Source organism: Hypanus sabinus, chromosome 25 (genome assembly GCF_030144855.1).
Source record: "Hypanus sabinus isolate sHypSab1 chromosome 25, sHypSab1.hap1, whole genome shotgun sequence".
NCBI classification, from domain to species: Eukaryota; Metazoa; Chordata; class Chondrichthyes; order Myliobatiformes; family Dasyatidae; genus Hypanus; species Hypanus sabinus.
Genome location: NC_082730.1, coordinates 432,090 through 453,366, shown reverse-complemented (window position 1 = coordinate 453,366; position 21,277 = coordinate 432,090). Strand labels below are relative to the sequence as shown.

The following is a 21,277-nucleotide window of genomic DNA, read 5'->3' as shown; positions in this document are numbered from 1 at the left end:
GACTGGGGGGTGGTGGGGGCTGGTGCTGGTGGATGGGTGTAATGGTGGACAGTCTCCAACCCTGACTTTCACTCCTTCCTTCAACTATTCTCCACTATTCCTGACTCAACAGCTCTCCCCATTCCCTATCCCTCACTCCTCCTTCCACCTCCCCTCCAACCCTATCATTACCCCTTCACTCACTCCCCTCTCTCTCTTTATCATCCACTCCCTTCCATTCCCCTCCCCCTTGACCCTCTCCCCTTCACTCTCCCCATCTCCTTCTGCATTAGTCCCCACATCCCACCATCATCTTTTCCCTTACTGTCCCTTCCACCCCCTCCCACTCTCACTCCTGACTCCCTCTATACTCTGCATGCTCTGCACCCCTACCTCTCAACCTTTCCACAACCCTCCCCTTTTCTGCCCTCTCCCTCTGCCCCCTCTTCCTGTTCACACCCTCTTTTGCCCCAAACTGCACCCCTGATATCATCCCCTCACAGCCCACTCAATACCCACACTGTCTTCCCTCTTGGTCACTCCTTCCTCACACCCTCCACGCACTCACTCACTCCACCCCTTCCCCCACTTGCTTCACTCATATCCTCTCCCACTCTTCCCCACTCTCTCTAACCAACATCTCAATCCTGCTCTCCCTTCTTGCCCATCAGCTTTCATTTCTCCCAATCCCCTCTCTCTCCTTCACTGTCCATTTCTGCACGTCTCCCCATCTCTTTCACCCTCTGTCTCCCCTCTCTCTCCCCTTCATCTTCCCTATCACTCCCCTATCTCTACCTCTCCCTCTCCCGTCTGTCCCCCTCCCTCCCACCCTCTTTCTGCCCTTCTCTCTCCCTTCACTCTTCCCTTCTCTCACCCTCTCCCCCTCTCTCCCTACTGTCTGCCCTATCTCCTCATCACCCCTCTCCTCCTCCTACATCTCTCCCCCTCACCAATCTTTCATTCCTCTCACCCCTACTCACCTCCATCTCTGCCCTATTTCTCTGTCACACCTTTGTCCCCAGTCCTCTTTCCTCACACTCCTAACCCCTTCTCTCTCCACTCCACTACACCACTCTCTCATAGAAAGATAGAAACATAAAAAATCTACAGCACAATACAGACCCTTTGCCCACAATGCTGTGCCGAACATGTACTTACTTTAGAAATTACCTAGGTTTACCCATAGCCCTCTATTTTTCTAAGCTCCATGTACCTATCCAGGAGTCTCTGAAAAGACCCTATTGTATCTGTTTCCACCACCGTCGCCGGCAGCCCATTCCACGCACTCACCACTCTCTGCGTAAAAAACGTTACCCTGACATCTCCTCTGTGCCTATTTTCAAGCACCTTAAAACTGTGCCCTCTTCTCCCACTAACCCTCATTCTTTTAACGTTCTCTCCTCTCTTGTCTCTCAACTGTCTCTCACATCGTCACTTCCACCCTCTCTCCAGCCCTCACTTATTCATCTGTCTCAACACCCATGCTATATCACTTGCCCCTTCTGTCCCCCTCTGTCTCCTCTATCACACTTTGGCTCCCTATCTCTTTCCCCTCTCCCCTTCCCAACTCACAGCTCCATTTGCCCTTCACTGTCCCTTCTCTCTCAACTCTCCATCTCCCTCTCCCTTCTTTCTCTCCATCTCTCCACCCTCTCTTCTCTCTCACTCTCCCTCTCCTCCCTCTCTCCCTCCCCTCCCCTCTCTCACCCCTCTCTATCCCTCCATATCCTCTTTCCTCCTTTCTTCTGTTTCTCACCTATCTCACACTCTCCCTTCCCTCCTGACACTTCTGTCTTGAGCCCTCACTTATTTATCTCTCACCACACCCTCACAATACACCTTACTTTCTTTACCCCTCTCTTTCTCCCCTCTCCCAGTATCTACTCTCTCACTACCTATCCCCTTTCTCACTCTCCCCCCTTCCCTCTCTCCCTCTCACTCTCTCTTTTTCTCTCCCTCTCACCTCCCACTCCTATTCCTCTCACCCTCCCTCTTCCCTTCCCTTTGTCTCCCATCTTTCCCCCTCTCCCATCCCATCTCTCTTACCCTTTCTCCCCATCTCTCCCCCACCCCTGTTTCCCTCTTCTCTTCCTTGTCCTCCCCTCTTCAATCTCCACTTCTCTTTCCCTTCCCTCTCCCTTTCCCTCTGCCCTTCCCATTCCCCCTCTTGTTCCCCTTTATCCCTTTCTGTCTCATTCTCTCATTCTCTTCTCCTTCTCTCACCCCCTCTCTGTCACCTCTTTCACCTTTTTCCCCCACTTCCTTCTCACCCTTCTCTCCTACTCCCTTCCTTCTATCCCGTTCCCCTTCTCCTGTCCTCTCTTCTCTCTTCTGCATCTCATATCTATTCTCTCCCATTGGTTGGTTGGCCTTTTTCTAGTGGGGATGGTTCGGGTGCAAGGACAGACACAGATGAGAGTGTGGGGAGTGGCTGTGGATCAGGGAGGAGGGAGCTTTGTTGGGAGCTGTAGACTGAGATTTAGTGCCTGTGGGTCAGTGAACTGGAATCCAGACTGCATTTTAATGGGTGGGTGAGCAGTCTGGTGTAATATGTGGTGGAGGAGTGGTTGGGGGTTGTCTGGGAGGGTGGGCCTAGCTGAGGGTGGAAAGGGGTGGAAACAGAGGGGAGTATCTGGGAGAGGTGAGCGGGGTCTGTCTGGGAGGGAGGGAGGGCAGGGTGTGATGTGACTTGGAGGTGTGGATGGGTGGGAAATGTGTGAGAGGGCAGAGCCCAAACTGATTGGTTCCCCTTGGTGTGCACAGGTGCTTAGTAACAGTAACAGGCTGTACCTGAAGGCGGTCACCCAGGCTGATGCAGGACAGTATGTATGCAAGGCAATCGTCCCGCGGATTGGGGTTGGTGAGAGGGAGGTCACCCTCAAGGTCAATGGTAAGTTAAACGTCCTCCCCTCTCCCATTGTTTGTTCTTGCTCCCCACCCCTCTCCAATTCTCCCTCACCAATCCCCATTGGTCTTCCACCTCCACCATCTACCTTTTCTCCCCTCCCTCCTAATCTCCTCATTTCCCTCTCCCACATCCATACCCCCTTCTTCTCTCCCTCCTCTTTTGTCCTATCCATTTTCCCTATCCCTTTCCCCTCCCCTTTCCCCTTCACCTTTCCCCTCCCTCCCTCTTTCCCCTTCCTCTTTACCTCCTGTTCACCTTCTCCCCTTCTTACCTCTCCCCTTCCTCTTTACACCTCACACCTTCCTCTTTACGTATGAAACACTCTGATTTCCTTGGCTGCTTAAGTCTAGGGAGGACAATCTCCAGCCCTGCCAAACGTGTGAGATTGAGACGCGAGCCCACCCCAAAACCTCCTGTTTGTGTAGATGCTGTGTAATTTGTTACCCTGTTACAAATGAATGCCATGAAATAACAGACAGTACACTGCGTACAATTAAAAGATTTAGCTTTATAATTCTTAATTTGACTAAAGGGTTAGTAAAGAAAAGAGCCCTTTTTTAATGGAACAGTCCAATGTGCACAAGTTGGAGCTCACTGTTACCCCAAGTAACCGAATCCCAATCCATCTCACCCCAGGCTTTGTCAAACAATGGTTGGATCCTATGACCTCTTCCGTCTGGTGTCTTCTCCCTTCATCTCTATCGAACACAAAAAGAAACCCAAGCCCAACCTTGGTGTCCCTCACCTTTGGTCCATCTAGTTTTTACCTAGCAGTTTTTTCCAAACTATTTTTCTGCCTAGTCCCATTGACCTGTACCTGGAGTGAAGTGAAACCTCCCCTTCACTTTGACCATCCTAATTGGATGGCAGACATGTCTCCTCATCTCTTATCTTCAACAATAACCCAAACATAAGCGGAAGCTCATTCCACACTCTCATGACCATCTGAGTGAAAAGTTCTCCTCATGTTCCCCTTAAACATTTCATCTTGAGCAGCCTCACATGCAGCACTTCATCAAAGGCCTTGGTAAAGTTGCTAAGTGATAGATGTCTATCTGTCACTTCTTTGCCCACTTCTATATCATAACCATGTTCCTTTGCTACCTACAACAACCTGCTGCATTATTGATGAGACCTCCGACCAAGTCATCTACAAATTACTGTTCCACCCTTCCACTTCTTCATCCATGTAAAGTATAAATATCATAAAGAGCAGGGGTTCCAGAACAGTAGCAAAACACCACTGGTCATTGACCTCCAGCCAGAATATACTGCATTTACTATTACCCTCTCCCTTCTGTGGGTAAATCATTTCTGAATCTATGCTGTCAACTTTCCATAGATCACATGCTTCTTGACTTTTTGAATAATGCTTCCATATGGAACCTTGCCAAACACCTTACAAAAGTTCATATACACCACATCCACCAATCTGCCTTCATCAAAAAAAGTCAATCAGGCTTGTGAGGTACGACCTTCTTCTCAGAAAGCTATGCTGAACATCACTTATAAGACTATGCTTCCCTAAATGCTTGTATTGTAGCGGTGTGCGACACACAGCGCTGCAATAACGACACGGAGTCGGTGAGCTGCAGTTACAAAAGAGATTTACTCAAACTTTGCGGCCTCGCTTTAAAGCCTTCCTGATCCCGCCCTCCCCGGGCTGGAATGCTGTAGGGGGCGTGTATTCACAGTCCCGTCCCGCGTGCGGGCTTTTCCCCTTGCTGGTGAAGCAGACTTGGCGCCCTCTTTGGGACCTGCCTCAATGCCGGCGCACGCCGCTTTGTGAGCTGGTTCGAGTGCGCTGGTAAGTGGGTTGCTACGTAACCCCCCCCCCCCCCCAGAACTGGCGATACACCCCCCCAATGTCCACAGTCTGGGTCGGACTCTGTTTGGGAGGTCTGCCTCTGCGCCGTGGGGCCAGAATCTCGACCGGCTGCGCCAAGTCCACATGGGCCGGTTTGAGTCAGTCCACCGTGAAAACCTCCTCTTTCCCCCCAATGTGCAGCATGAATGTGGACCCGTTGTTTCTGATCACCCTAAACAGCCCCTCGTAGGGCTGCTGTACCGGTGCCCGATGTCCGCCCGTCATACAAAAACGACCTTACAGTTTTGCAGGTATTTGGGTACGCAGGTCGGGTTCTGCCCATGCTGTGAAGTGGGTATGGGGGGCCAGGTTACCAAGCCTCTCACGTAGTCTGCCCGGGACTGCTGCAGGTTCTTCCTCTTGCCCCCTTGGGGCTGGTATGAACTTTCCTGGGACGACCAGGGGTGTGCCGTACACCAACTCGGCCGCCGAGGTGTGCAGATCCTCTTTGACTGCCGTGCGGATTCCGAGCAGGACCCAGGGGAGCTCGTCCACCCAGTTAGGCCCTTTGAGGCGGGCCATGAGAGCCCATTTCAGGTGACGGTGGAAACGCTCCACGAGTCCATTCGCCTGTGGGTGGTAGGCAGTTGTGTGGTGCAGCTGTGTCCCCAGAAGGCTGGCCATAGCTGACCACAGGCTGGAGGTGAACTGGGCGCCTCTGTCGGAAGTAATGTGGGCCGGTACACCAAAGCGGGATATCCAGGTGGCAATCAGTGCCCGGGCGCAAGATTTGGAGGTGGTGTCGGTGAGTGGGACCGCCTCTGGGCATCTTGTGAACTGGTCCACGATAGTCAGGAGCTGCCACGCTCCGCACAACACTGGCAGGGGGCCCACGATATCCACATGATTGTGGTCGAAATGCCGGTGGGTGGGGTGGAACTGCTGCGGCAGAGCTCTGGTGTGCCGCTGCACCTTGGCTGTTTGGCAGAGCATGCACGTTCTGGCCCATTCACTGATCTGCTTGCGGAGTCCGTGCCAAATGAACCTGTTGGCTACCATCCGGACAGTAGTCCTGATGGAGGGGTGCGCGAAGTTGTGAATGGAGTTGAAAACACGCCGCCGCCAGGCCGCCGGAACGACGGGGCGGGGTTGGCCAGTGGTGATGTCACAGAGTAGGGTCCTCTCACCTGGGCCTACGGGGAGGTCCTGGAGCTGCAAACTGGAGACTGCAGTTCTGTAACTCGGGATCTCATCGTCTGCCTGCTGCTCCTCTGCCAGTGCTTCATAGTCTACCCCCGGGACAGGGCTTGGATGTTAGGGCGAGAGAGGGCATCCGCCATGACATTGTCCTTTCCCGAGACATGCTGGACATCCGTCATGTGTTCGGAGATGTAGGACTGATGTCGCTGCTGGCGGGATGACCAGGGGTCGGATGCTTTCATGAACGCAAAGGTAAGCGGTTTGTGGTCTGTGAACGCAGTGAAGGGCCTACCTTCTAAGAAGTACCTGAAATGCTGGATTGCCAGGTATAACGCCAACAGTTCCCGGTCGAAAGCACTGTATTTGAGCTCAGGTGGTCGTAGGTGTTTGCTGAAAAACGCCAGGGGTTGCCAGTGACCCTCGATGAGTTGTTCCAGCACTCTACCGACAGCCATGTTAGATGTGTCCACTGTGAGGGTGGTAGGGACGTCCGTTCTGGGATGCACTAGCATCGTGGCGTTTGCCAAGGCTTCTTTGGTTTTAATGAAAGCGTCGGCGGACTCCTGGTCCCAGGTAATGTCCTTGCCCTTACCCGACATCAGGGCGAACGGGGTGCATGATTCGGGCAGCTGAAAGGAGGAAGCGGTGGTAGAAATTCACCATACCCACAAATTCCTGAAGGCCTTTGATTGTGTTGGGTCGGGGGAAATGGCGGACCGCATCTACCTTGGTGGGCAGAGGGGTTGCCCTGTCTTTAGTAATCCTGTGGGCCAGGAAGTCGATGGTGTCGAACCCGAACTGGCATTTGGCCGGGTTGATTGGTAGGCCATATTCACTCAGTCGGGCGTAGAGTTGACGGAGGTTGGACAGATGCTCCTGATGACTGCTGCTGGCTATGAGGATGTCGTCCAAATAGATGAGAGCACAGTCCAGGTCGCATCCCACCGTGTCCATTAACCGCTGAAATGTCTGTGCAGCATTCTTTAGGCCGAACGGCATGCGGAGGAACTCGAAAAGGCCGAAAGGGGTGATGAGTGCTGTTTTGGGAACCATCCAGATGCATCGGGATTTGATGGTATCCCCGGACGAGGTCTACCTTGGAGAAGATCCATGCGCCGTGCAGGTTTGCTGCAAAGTCCTGAATGTGCAGCACAGGGTAGCGGTCCGGTGTTGTAGCCTCGTTCAGCCTGCGGTAGTCGCCGCATGGTCTCCAGCCCCCTGTTGCTTTGGGCACCATGTGCAGGGGGGAGGCCCATGGGCTGTCGGACCGCTGTATGATCCCCAATTCCTCCATCCTCTTGAACTCCTCCTTCGCCAGTCGGAGCTTGTCCAGGGGAAGCCTTCGAGTACGGGCGTGGAGGGGTGGTCCCTGTGTCGGGATGTGATGCTGTACGCCGTGTCTTGGCATGGCTACCGTGAACTGCGGTGCCAGAACCAATAGGAAATCCGCCAGGACTCTGGTGAAGTCATCGGACAGCGTGATGGAGTCTAGGTGTGGGGCCGGCAACTGGGCTTCACCCAGAGAGAATGTTTGAAAGGTTTCGGCGTGGACCAGTCTCTTCCTGGGCAGGTCGACCAGTAGGCTGTGAGCTCGCAAAAAATCCGCTCCCAGAAGTGGTTGGGCTACGGCAGCCAGTGTGAAGTCCCACGTGAACTGGCTGGAGTCGAACTGTAGCCGCACTGTACAAGTGCTGTAGGCCCTTACTGTGCTGCCGTTCGCAGCCCTCAGGGTGGGACCCGGTTCTCTGTTGCGGGTGTCGTAACTCGTCAGAGGTAAGACGCTGATCTCAGTTCCGGTGTCGACCAAAAAACGGCGTCCCGACTGCTTGTCCCAGACATACAGGAGGCTATCCCGATGGCCAGCTGCCGTAGCCATCAGCAGCAGCTGGCCCTGGCGTTTTCCAGGAACTTGCAGGGCGGGCTACAGCGGCAGGCTTCTGCGCCCCACCGCTGGTGGTAGAAGCACCATTGTTCGTTGGTCTCCTCACCCTTGCCTCTGGGGTTAGTGGGCTCTGCGGCCAGGCCTGATTTGGTTTGCTGCTAGGAGCGTGGCCTGGTGATCTGTGCGATGGACGCCCCACTCTCCTTCTTGGCTTTCCACAGCACGCCTTCCGGGGGTCGCTGAAATCCGCGTCGGACAGCAGCAGGCGTATGTCCTCGGACAGCTGCTCCAGGAATGCCTGCTCAAGCATGAGGCAGGGCTTGTGACCTCCGGCCAGGGACAAATCTTGTTCATCAAAGCCGATGGCGGCCTGTCCCCCAAACCATCCAGGTGCAGTAAGCGGGCAGCTCGCTCGTGCCGTGAAAGTCCGAAAGACCTTAGGAACAGGGCTTTGAATTCCATGTATTTGCCATCCGCTGGGGGTGATTGTTTGAACTCCTCAACCTGTGCGGCTGTCTCCTGGTCGAGGGAGCTCACCACGTAGTAGTAACGTGTGGCATCCAAGGTTATCTGCCGAATGTGGAATTGAGCTTCTGCTTGCTGGAACCATAGGTGAGGTCCAGAAGCTTGGCAGTTTTAATGAAACTGCATGAACAGATGCGGTGTCGTTCATCTCAGGTCCAAATATCATTTGGGCCGTCGGGGTCACCAATTGTATCGGTGTGCTACACGCAGCGCTGCAATAACGACTCAGAATCGGTGAGCTGCAGTTACAGAAGAGATTTATTCAAACTTCACAGCCTCGCTTTAAAGCCTTCCTGATCCCACCCTCCCCGGGCTGGAATGCTGTAGGGGGCCCGTATTCACAGTCCTGTCCCACGTGCGGGCTTTTCCCCTTGCTGGTGAAGCAGGCTTGGCGCCCTCTTTGGGCCCTGCCTCAATGCCGGCGCACGCCGATTTGTGAGCCAGTTCAAGTGCGCTGGGAAGTGGGTCGCCACAGTATCATTTTGATAATAATTGTTTCAATTAGTTTGTCCATTGCTGACATAAGACTCGCTGTATTTCTATACTTCTATACTTCCTGGGATTATCGCTATTCACTTTCTTGAGTGATGAAATAACATTTGCCATTCTATAATCCTCTCTACCATTCCAGTGGCCAGGAAGGATGTAAAGATCATTGTCAATGCCCCAGCAAGCTCTTCTCTTGCTTCTTATAGTAATCTGGGGTGTATCCCATCTGCCCCCAGGGACTTAGCTATTTTAATATTTTTCAAAAGTTACCACACCGCTTCTTTCTAAATATTAATATACTCCACTACATCAGCCTATTCAATATTGAATTTACATTAATCACTGGTGAACAGTAAAGCAAATCATTTATTGAGGTCCTCCTCTACCTCCTCTGACTCCAGGTATGATTCTGCTATTATCCATGAATGGTAATCCTCCTCTTCTTCATGCATGTGTTCAATACCTTGGGGATTTCCTTACTCCGACTCATCAAAGTCTTCTCATGTCCTCTTTTCCAAGTCCCTTTTTAAGCTCTTTCCTGGTTACCTCATAATTCTCAAGAGCATCTGATTTTTGCATCCTAAAAGATATCTACCAAGCCATCTGGCTGCTCTCCCTCCTCCTCTAAAATGCTGTGGATGCAATCCCTGACCCTGGCACCTGGGAGGCAACGTACAATTCAGGTATCCCATTCATGTTTATGGAATCCCCTGTCAGTTCCTCAGACTATTGAGTCCATCACTACCACTCCCCTCTTCTGCCTTCTTTCCCTTTTGCACCACAGACCCATACTCAGCACCAATAACCCAGTCTCCATAGCATTCTCCTGGGACGTCACCTCCCGCAGCAATATCCAAAACTGTATACAGTCAGCCCTCCTTATCCGTGAATTCCACATGCGCGAATTCAGCCAACCGCGAATCACGAAAACCCGGAGGTGCTCTTCCAACACTTGTTGTTCGAGCATGTACAGACTTTTTTTTCTTGTCATTATTCCCTAAACAATGCAGTATAACAACTACTTTACAGAGCATTTACATTGTATTAGGTATCATAAGTAATCTAGAGATGGTTTAAAGTATACGGGAGGATGTGCGTGGGTTATCGTGCATCGGGATTGAAAAAAATCAGAAGTTCTCTTACTCAGTAAGTCCGAACAGGTACAGCCAGAATTATTTAGCGTCAGTTAGTCAAACGTTTGTCTTAGTATATGGTATATATTTTACCTTTCTATGCATATAAAACACTTAAGAATGTATGTTTCAGTGCCAGGCTCGGGTACTTCTTCCCGAGTTCAATCCAGTGACAGACTGCTATTGAGTACGCTCTCCACCGTGCCCGGTTGATGTGAGGATCAAAAACCCAAAACCCCAAATCCAATAATTAAACCACTGGGTTGCTTAGTAATGATTGTAGCTTTCATCAGGGCACAGCCTTTCTCACTTTATCCATTAAAATTGTTCCGATCGTTGACCGACTGTAGCCTAATGCTTTTCCAATGAGTGATGGCGTTTCACCTCTTTCTGGTCGCTTTATTATTTCCACTTTATTTTCAATCACGATCTTGATTATTTTCGTGAACAGAAACACTGCAGATTCAGATCTCTACCACTGTGTCCTAATATCCACTGCACTGGGACAGGTTAAATAAGGTCTGAGGTTCCTCTGGGTCCTAAGATCCACCGCATTGAGACAGGTTGAATAAGGGACTTGAGCATCCGCGAATTTTGGTATCCGCGAGGGGTCCCAGAACCAATCTTTCATGGATAAGGAGGGCTGACTGTACCTACTGAAAGTTGTAGATGCCTGGAACACACTGCTGGGGGTGGTGGTAAAGTCTGATCAAATAGGGACCTTTAAAAGATTCTTTGATTGGAACAGTAATGTATGACGTAAGGTAAGTATAGGTTATGGGGTGTGTTGGAGAGCAGGTTTAGATTGTTCCTGGATTAGATTTATATAGCTTGGCACAATATCATTGACCAAAGAGCTTGAACTCTGCTCTGCTATTCTATATCAAGTCGTCACTTTTTATTGTCATTTCGACCATAACTGGCGGTACAGTACACAGTAAAAATGAAACATTTTTCAGGACCATGGTGCTACATGAAACAGTACAAAAACCACACTAAACTGCATAAAAACAACACAGAAAATAAACTACACTAGACTACAGACCTACCCACTATTTTATATACAATAAAATTCCTTTATGAGACTATTGTGTGCAATTCTGGCAGGCTATCGGACGGATTTGATTAAGCTGGAGACAATGCAGGAAGATCCACAAAAGTGTCATTGGAATTGGAGGGCCTGAGTGATATAGAGATACTGAATAGTCTGGAGATGTTCTTCATAGACACAGAAGGCTCAGGGGGGACCTTACAGAGATGTAAAAAATCATGACAGTCTTCTTTTCTCAGGCTAGGGAAATCTAAAATAAGTGGACAGAGGTCCACTCCCATGAGAAGTGAAAAAAGTAAAATGTAAAATGATACTGAGGGGCAACCAGAGGCCAGTGAAAAAACTTTTGGGCAGATGTCCTGATGCAAAAGGTTTGGATGAAAATGGCAGGTAGAAGGGACCAATATGGGATAACAATCTTGGTTGGGATGAATAAGTTGGGCCTGATTCTATGCTGTTTAACAATGACTTAATATTGTAGAACACAGAACAACACAGGAATGGGCCCTTCAGCCCACTATGTCTACACCCCCCACACTGCCAATCTATTTAATCAAATCTGCCTGCACATGGTCTGTACCCTTCCATTCCCTACCTTTTCATGTGTATCTCAAATGTTGCTATCATATCTGCCTCTGTCACCTCTCCTGGCAGCATATTCCAGGCACATACTGCTCATGGCATTAAAAAAAACTTAGTTCATAATCATTCCACCTCTCACAAACCTCTCCCTTTAGTATTTGACATTTCCATCCTGGGAAAAATGTTGACTCACCACTCATAATTTTCTAAACTTCTATCAGGTCACCCCTCAGCCTCCAGCACTCCAGAGAAAACAGACTGTTTGTCCAAGTTTATCTTATCATTAATACTCCCCAAATGAGGCAGCATCTGGTAAGCATCTTCTGCACTCTCTCCAGAGCCTCCATATAGTTCCTATAATGGGGCAACCAGAAATTAATGCAAAACTCCAGATTTGGTCTAACCACAGTTTTATCCAGCTGAAATTTGACTTTTATCCACACATCTTGAAGGTATACAACATTCAAAGTCCAAAGGTTTCTTTTATTAACAAAGTATATATGCAGAATACTCTGAAATTTGTCTCTTCTCAGACAGCCATAGAATACAGAAAACCATATAAGTAGATGAAAGAAGCCATCAATCCCCAATCAATTGAAGCCAATCAATTTCATCAAGCTTGAAAAGAGAAAAGAAAAAAAAAAGAAAAAAACTCACAAACCCCATAAACACCCAATCACTCTTTTGCACAAAATCTAACAGATCACCTTAAGCCCCAGCCTGCCAATCGGGAAAAAAATGGGTTAGAACATGAAAAAACTGGACTGAAGGAGGAGAATTTGAACGACTGTCCAATCCACAAATCTTAGAATTTTGATAACATCTGCAAAAAGATTGGGACTGAGTGACCCCTCCAAAGGCAGCAACTCGAGCCAGGAACCTCACCATGGAAAGTAACTTGAACCAGTGGTCTCAATGACAGCAGTGACAAACCAGTGACCTCTCCAGTGATTGTGTCTCAAACCAGCAGCCTCTCTGAGGAAAGTGACTCTGGGAACTGCTCGCTCTCCTTCACATTTGCTTGGATGTTTCAATCTACCTCAGTGCTTTAATTGGCATGATATGTAGTCGATCATGGCACCTTGTCTCCTCTCTGAACTGCTCCTTATGGTGGCTCAGGCTTGCTTTTCTTTCTTGAAGTTTTCTCAAGGACAGCAGAGCACTAGCTTACTTAGAAGACCCAGGCCCCAGAGTCTCTGTGGACGGAGGTTAGGAACAGGAAGGGGTCAATAACTTTACTGGGTCAATAGTAACAGGTATATCGAAGAACGGAATCGGGAAACAGATTCTGGAAAGGTGTAATATTAACAGAGTTGTCATGATGGGAGATTTTATTTTATTTTTATTTTTTTGTTATTTATTTTTTATTGAAGTTCATCATCAAACAAACATTTCCATAAGATGTATTTCACACATTGTACCTATATATCATATAATCATATATATCACAAATCATATATATCATAAATCCACAAAGTATTTATCTGAAGTACACACTTATAGACAAGAGTGGAAAGAAAAAACAAGCAAAAGAACCTTGTACAAGTAGAGAGTGATCTTTTTTTTTACAACAGATTCATTGATTTGTGAGAATAAAATCAGGCCTATGAGGCATTATGTAGTTAAACCATTTTTCCCAGTATGAATCCAGTTGTTCCAAATTGGATAAAATTCTCTTACGTTTGATTGGATTTAATAGCCCATTGACATTAAAAGAAATGAATTTTACCTTAGCCATCTGTATTTATCTGTCAATGTATCATTGAAATTAGAATAAAACTTAATTGATCTATTCCCTGAACAAATAAGAACCAAGAAACACAAATAATAACAAAACTGGCAATGACCATGTGATTCCAAGGCTGAGGTCACTAGTAGGTGACCCTGCGTTGAGCTAGAGGAAATGTCTAGCTGTGGGGGATAAACCCTCCTACTTGTGAGTTGAGGACCCCCATTGCAGTATTCATAAAAGTCAGCGAACATATCCATTACACAGAAAAGATTTCCATATGTACTCCTTCTATATATATACACACACCACACACACACACACACACACACACACACACACACACACACACACACACACACACACACACACACACACACACACACACACACACACATACATTACATATATATATTCTCATTTTGGTGGGGAAAAAGGATTAAGTGAGCGAATAAAGAATAACAACTAAGTAATATAAAATCCACATTATAATAAGTATTTCTCGAGATAGGTATATCACCGTGTACTTTTGCTTCCTTTTAGCTTCTCAACATTTTTAAAGTTAGCCCAACCTTATGGCTCTTCTGAAGGGGGTGAGGACTGTCTTTAGGAAACTCTCAGTCTCTTCCTGATATATTTCTCTCGGCCTCCTCCCATCTCCTGCCTTCTCAATTCTCGCACTATTTCCCAAGCGGAGCAGGATAATTCCTCAGTCAGGCTTTCCTTCATTATGATGGGAGATTTTATTTTCCCAAATATCGATTTGCAATAGAGCAAGGGGTTTAGATGGGGTGGAGTTTGTTAGGTATGCTCAGGAAAGTTTCTTGACGCAATATGTAGATAAGTCTACAAGAGGAGAGGCTGTACTTGATTTGGTATTGGGAAATGAACCTGGTCAGGTGTCAGATCTCTCAGTGGGAGAGCATTTTGGAGATTGTGATCATAAATCTGTCTCCTTTACAGTAACATTGGAGAGAAATAGGAACAGACAAGTTGGAAAAGCATTTAGTTGGAGTAAGGGGAATTATGAGGCTATCAGGCAGGAAATTGGAAGCTTAAATTGGAAACAGATGTTCTCAGGGAAAAGTATGAAAGAAATGTGGCAAATATTCAGGGGATATTTGTGTGGAGTACATTCCAATGAGACAGGGAAGTTATGGTAGGGTACAGGAACTGTGATGTACAAAGGCTGTAATAAATCTAGTCAAGAAGAAAAGAAAAGCTTACAAAAGGTTCAAAGAGCTAGGTAATGTTAGAGATCAAGAAGATTATAAGGTTTAATAGGAAGAACAGACAGACAGACATACTTTATTGATCCCCAGGAAAACTGGATTTCATTACAGTCGCACCAACCAAGAATAGTGTAGAAATATAACAATATAAAACTATAAATAATTAAATAAAAATAAGTTAATCATGCCAAGTGGAAATAAGTCCAGGACCAGCCTATTGGCTCAGTGTGTCTGACACTCCAAGGGAGGAGATGTAAAGTTTGATGGCCACAGGCAGGAATGACTTCCTATGACACTCTGTGTTACATCTCGGTGGAATGAGTCTCTGACTGAAAGTACTCCTGTGCCTAACCAGTACATTATGGAGTGGATGGGAGACATTGTCCAAGATGGCGTGCAACTTGGATAGCATCCTCTTTTCAGACACCACCATCAGAGAGTCCAGTTCCACCCCCACAACAACACTGGCCTTACGAATGAGTTTGTTGATTCTGTTGGTGTCTGCTACCCTCAGCCTGCTGCCCCAGCACACAACAGCAAACATGATAGCACTGGCCACCACAGAGTCGTAGAACATCCTCAGCATTGTCTGGCAGATGTTAAAGGACCTCAGTCTCCTCAGGAAGTAGAGACGGCTCTGACCCTTCTTATAGACAGCCTCAGTGAAAGGAAATTAGGAGAGCCAGAAGGGTCCATGAGAAAGCCTTAGCAGGCAGGATTAAGGAAAACCACAAGGCATTCTACAAGTATGTGAAGAGCAAGAGGATAAGACGTAAAAGATTAGGACCTATCAAGTGTAGCATTTAGAAAGTGTGTATGGAATCAGAGGAAATAGCAGAAGTACTTAATGAATTCTTTACTTCAATATTCACTATAGAAAAGGATCTTGCTGATTGTAGTGATGATTTTCAGCAGAGTGAAAAGCTTGAGCATGTAGATACTAAGAAAGAGGATGTGCTTTTGGAAAGCATCAAGTTAGATAAGTTGCCGGGACTGGATGAGATGTACCCCAGGCTACTGTGGGAGGTGAGGGAGGAGATTGATGAGCCTCTGGCGATTATCTTTTCATCATCAATGTGGGTGGGAGAGGTTCCGGAGAATTGGAGGGTTGCGGATGTTGTTCCTTTATTCAAGTAAAGGAATAGAGATAACCCAGGAAATTATAGTCCAGTGAGACTTACCATAGTGATTGGTAAGTTAATGGAAAAGATCCTGAGAGGCAGGATTTATGAACAGTTGGAGAGACATAATTTGATTAGGAATACTGAGCATGGCTTTGTGAAAGGCAAGTCATACCTTATGAACCTGATTGAATTTTTTGAGGATGTAACTAAACACGTTGATGAAGACAAAGCAGTAGATGTAGTGTATATGGTTTCAGCAAGGCATTTGATAGGGTACCCTATGCAAGGCTTATTGAGAAAGTAATGAGGCATGTGATCCAAGGGGACATTGCTTTGTGGATTCAGAACTGGCTTGCCCACAGAAGGCAAAGAGTGGTTGTAGACGGGTCATATTCTGCATGGAGTTCAGTCGCCAGTGGGGTGCCTCAGGGATCTGTTCTGGGACCCTTACTCGTTGTGATTATAAGATTATTAAGGGATTGGACACGCTAGAGGCAGGAAACATGTTCCCGATGTTGGGGGAGTCCAGAACCAGAGGCCACAGTTTAAGAATAAGGGGTAGACCATTTAGAACAGAGTTGAGGGAAAACTTTTTCATGCAGAAAGTGGTGGACATGTGGAATGCTCTGCCTCAGAAGGCAGTGGAGGCCAATTCTCTGGATGCTTTCAAGCGATAGTTAGATAGAGCTCTTAAAGATAGCGGAGTTAAGGGAGATGGGGGAGAAGGCAGTAACAGGGTATTGATTGTGGATGATCAGCCATGATCACAGTGAACAGCGGTGCTGGCTCAAAGGGCTAAAAAGCCTACTCCGGCACCTATTGTCTATTGTCTATTGTGATTTTTATAAGTGACCTAGATGAGGAAGTGGATGGATGGGTTAGTAAGTTTGCTGATGACACAAAGGTTGGAGGTGTTGTGGATAGTGTGGAGGGTTGTCAGAGGTTACAGTGGGACATTGATAGGATGCAAAACTGAGCTGAGAAGTGGCTGATGGAGTTCAACCCAGATAAGTGTGAAGTGGTTCATTTTGGCCATCAAATATGATGGCAGAAGATAGTATTAATGGTAAGACTCTTGACTCTTGACTCTTGGAGGATCAGAGGGATCTTGGGGTCCGAGTCCATTGGACTCTCAAAGCAGCTGCGCAGGTTGACTCTGTGGTTAAGAAGGCATACGGTGCATTGGCCTTCATCAATCATGGACTTGAATTTAGGAGCCAAGAGGTAATGTTGCAGCTATATAGGACCCTGGTCAGACCCCACTTGGAGTACTGTGCTCAGTTCTGGTCACCTCACTACAGGAAGGATGTGGAAGCCATAGAAAGGGTGCAGAGGAGCTTTACAAGGATGTTGTCTGGATTGGGGAGCATGCCTTATGAGAATAGGCTGAAATGATTGCCACAAGAGGACACATGTTTAAGGTGCTGGGGAGTAGGTACTGAGGCGGTCAGGGGTAAATTTTTTACTCAGAGTGTGGTGAGTGCGTGGAATGGGATGCCAGCAATAGTGATAGAGGTGGATATGATAGGGTCTTTTAAGAGACTGGCAGAGGGGGTGGGGTGGCTCTGTTGGTGAGGAATGATATTCAGTCCCTTGCGAGGGGGGACATAGAATCTGGGGATGTAGAGTCAGTATGGATAGAACTGAGAAATTCTAAGGGTAGAAAGACCCTAATGGGAGTTATCTACAGGCCCCCAAACAGCAATCTGAATGTAGGGTGTAAGTTGAATGAAGAGTGAAAATTGGCATGTCGCAAAGGTAATGATACAGTTGTCATGGGGGATTTCAACATGCAGGTAGACTGGGAGAATCAGAATGGTACTGGACCCCAAGAAAAGGGAGTTTGTGGAGTGCCTCTGAGATGGATTCTTAGAACAGCTTGTACTGGAGCCTACCAGGGAGAAGGCAATTCTAGATTTAGTGTTGTGCAATGAACCAGATTTGATCAGGGACCTCGAGGTAAAGGAACCTTTAGGAGGTAGTGACCATAATATGATATGTTTTAACCTACAATTTGAGAAGGAGAAGGGAAAATCGGATGTGTCAGTATTACAGTTGAACAAAGGGAACTATGGAGCTATGAGGGAGGAGCTGGCCAAAGTTCAATGGAACAATACCCTAGCAGGGAAGACAATGGAACAAAAATGGCAGGTACTTCTGGGAATACTGCAAAAGGTGCAGGATCGGTTCATTCCAAAGAGGAAGAAAGATCCTAAGGGGAGTAAGGGGCGGCCGTGGCTGATGAGGGAAGTATAGGGCAGTATAAAAATAAAAGAGAATAAGTATAACATAGCAAAGATGAGCGGGATACCGGAGGACTGGGAAGTTTTTAAAGAGCAACAGAAGATAACAAGAAAGGCAATATGCCAAGAAAAAATGAGGTACGAAGGTAAACTAGCCAAGAAAATAAAGGAGGATAGTAAAAGCTTCTTTAGGTATGTGAATAGCAAAAAAAATAGTTAAGACCAAAATTGGGCCATTGAAGAAAGAAACGGGTGAATTTATTATGGGGAACAAGGAAATGGCAGATGAGTTGAACAGGTACTTTGGATCTTTCACTGGGGAAGACACAAACAGTCTCCCAGATGTAATAGTGGCCAAAGGAACTAGGGTAAAGGATGAACTGAAGGAAATTTATATTAGGCAAGAAACGGTGTTGGATAGACTGTTGAGTCTGAAGGCTGATAAGTCCCCGGGACCTGATGGTCTGCATCCCAGGGTACTTAAAGAGGTGGCTCTAGAAATCGTGGACGCATTGGTAATCATTTTCCAATGTTCTACTGATTCAGGAACAGTTCCTGCTGATTGGAAGTTGGCAAATGTTGTCCCACTTTTCAAGAAAGGAGGGAGATAGAAAACAGGGAATTATAGACCGGTTAGCCTGACGTCAGTGGTGGGAAAGATGCTAGAGTCAATTATAAAAGAGGAAATTACGACACATTTGGATAGCAGTAGAAGGATCAGTCTGAGTCAGCATGGATTTATGAAGGGAAAATCATGCTTGATTAATCTTCTGGAGCTTTTTGAGGATGTAACTATGAAAATGGACAAGGGAGAGCCAGTGGATGTAGTGTACCTGGACTTCCAGAAAGCTTTTGATGAAGTCTCACATAGGAAATTAGTGGGCAAAATTAGGGCACATGGTATTGGGGGCAGAGTACTGACATGGATTGAAAATTGGCTGGCTGACAGGAAACAAAGTGTAGTGATTAACGGGTCCCTTTCGGAATGGCAGGCTGTGACCAGTTGGGTACCGCAAGGTTCGGTGCTGGGACCGCAGCTGTTTACAATATACATTAATGATTTAGATGAAGGGATTAAAAGTAACATTAGCAAATTTGCTGATGACACAAAGCTGGGTGACAGTGTGAAATGTCAGGAGGATGTTATGAGAATGCAGGGTGACTTGGACAGGTTGGGTGAGTGAGCAAATGTATGGCAGATGCAGTTTAATGTGGATAAATGTGAGGTTATCCACTTTAGTGGCAAGAACAGAAAGGCAGATTACTGTCTAAATGGAGTCAAGTTAGGAAAAGGGGAAGTACAACAAGATCTAGGTGTTCTTGTACATCAGTCAATGAAAGCAAGCATGCAGGTACAGCAGGCAGTGAAGAAAGCTAATGGCATGCTGGCTTTTATAACAAGAGGAATTGAGTATAGGAGTAAAGAGGTGCTTCTACAGCTATACAGGGCCCTGGTGAGACCCACCTGGAGTATTGTGTGCAGTTTTGGTCTCCAAATTTGAGGAAGGACATTCTTGCTATTGAGGGAGTGCAGCGTAGGTTCACAAGGTTAATTCCCGGAATGGTGGAACTGTCATATGTTGAAAGATTGGAGCGACTGGGCTTGTATACACTGGAATTTAGAAGGATGAGAGGGGATCTGATTGAAACATATAAGATTATTAAGGGATTGGACACACTGGAGGCAGGAAGCATGTTCCCGCTGATGGGTGAGTCTAAAACTAGAGGCCACAGTTTAAGAATAAGGGGTAGGCCATTTAGCACAGAAATGCGGAAAAACTTTTTCACCCAGAGAGTGGTGGATATGTGGAATGCTTTGCCCCAGAAGGCAGTGGAGGCCAAGTCTCTGGATGCATTCAAGAGAGAGTTAGATAGAGCTCTTATAGATAGCGGAGTCAAGGGATATGGGGAGAGGGCAGGAACGGGGTACTGATTGTGTATGATCAGCCATGATCACAGTGAATGGCGGTGCTGGCTAGAAGGGCCAAATGGCCTACACCTGCACCTACTGTCTATTGTCTATTGAGACTTTTGGATAGGTACATGGAGCCTAGTAAAATAGAGAGCTATAGGTAAGCCAGTAATTTCTAAGGTAGGGACATGTTCGGCACAGCTTTGTGGGCTGAAGGGCCTGTATTGTGCTGTAGGTTTTCTATGTTTCTAATAAGTAGAATACATGGAAAAGCTGAAGTGATTGATGATCTGGAAGATATTACCTGAGGAATTATTCACTGGTTCCATCTTGACCATTTTGACATTCCTTTACCAGCCACTGTGTTGTTATTTCCAGGAAGCTATCAACTTGCACCTCAAGATCTCTCTATATATCAATGCTCCTCAGAGTCCTACTATTTATTATGGAATGACTACCCAAAGTGCATCATGTCAGCCTGGGACACATCTCATCAGGCTCTGAAGAGCTATTCATCTTTACCACTGAGACATTGAATATATCTTCCTTTTTAATGTTAATATACACTGGAATTTCACTGTCCCAGACGAAATCACTGACTACAATGCCCTTCTCATTGGTGAATACCCCATCAGAAGACTTCTCTCACATTTCCTGACTCCACCATTACCATCTTGCTGCTTACTTTTATCATGCCTTGGGATTTTCCTTCCTTTAATCTGCCTGTGATATTTCAAGGCCCCTCTTCGCCCTCCTAATTAGTTTGTTTCAGTATTCTGATCTGACACATGCAGGTTTTAACTGTTGGGAATAATCCAAGAGTATTGGGACAGTAAAGGTGCAAGGATCTGTAGAATGTGCAAGCTTAACCATTTTAATATATTCCAGGCAGAGTGAAACAAAATGGTGATGGTGTTAAGAGACAGGTATGTGTCCTGGAACACTGGATGTTACCTTGAAGGAAAAGCAGCATCAGGGAGGAAACAGTCTGATGACTTTTATTGTGAGAGGGTTTGGCTCCAAGAGTAGAGGGGCCTTGCCCAATTATCCTGGGCCCCTCCTAATGGAGAATCTATGAGTAACAGACAGAGTGCAGTAAATCCGAGATTGATTCCCAGGATGGAAAAGGGATAGTAGGATTGCCTATGGGATGAAGCTGACTTCAACTGTCCTCTCTAGAGTTTAGAAGAACAAGACATGATCTCACTGAAATGTTCAAACAAGGTTTACAGGATGGGTGTGGGGAGTGTTGCTCCTAGCTGATGTAGCTAGAACCAGGATTCAAAGTCTCAAAGTGAAGTGTTGGCCTTTCCAGATAGAGATGGTGATGCACCATCAATAACTCTCAGAGACGGGAGGTGAACGATAGGCTCTTATTAGCCCCAAAAGGGAGCATGGCATCTCGGAGACTGGGGGAGGAGCAGTGTCTCCAATTGCCTTTATACTGGGGTCTGTGGGAGGAGCCACAGGAGCAGTCAGCA

The 21,277-nt window shown here is 47.0% G+C and overlaps 1 protein-coding gene across 3 annotated transcripts in view; it reads left to right on the top strand.

The window, feature by feature from the left end:
• Positions 1 to 21,277, top strand: part of LOC132380908 (kin of IRRE-like protein 1) — a 210,246-nt gene that overhangs the window by 113,057 nt on the left and 75,912 nt on the right. For all 3 annotated transcript variants that reach the window (XM_059949827.1, XM_059949826.1, XM_059949828.1), the window contains exon 9: positions 2,743 to 2,869. In XM_059949827.1, coding sequence (XP_059805810.1) covers positions 2,743 to 2,869 — 127 coding nt within the window. The remainder of the gene's footprint in view (positions 1 to 2,742; positions 2,870 to 21,277) is intronic.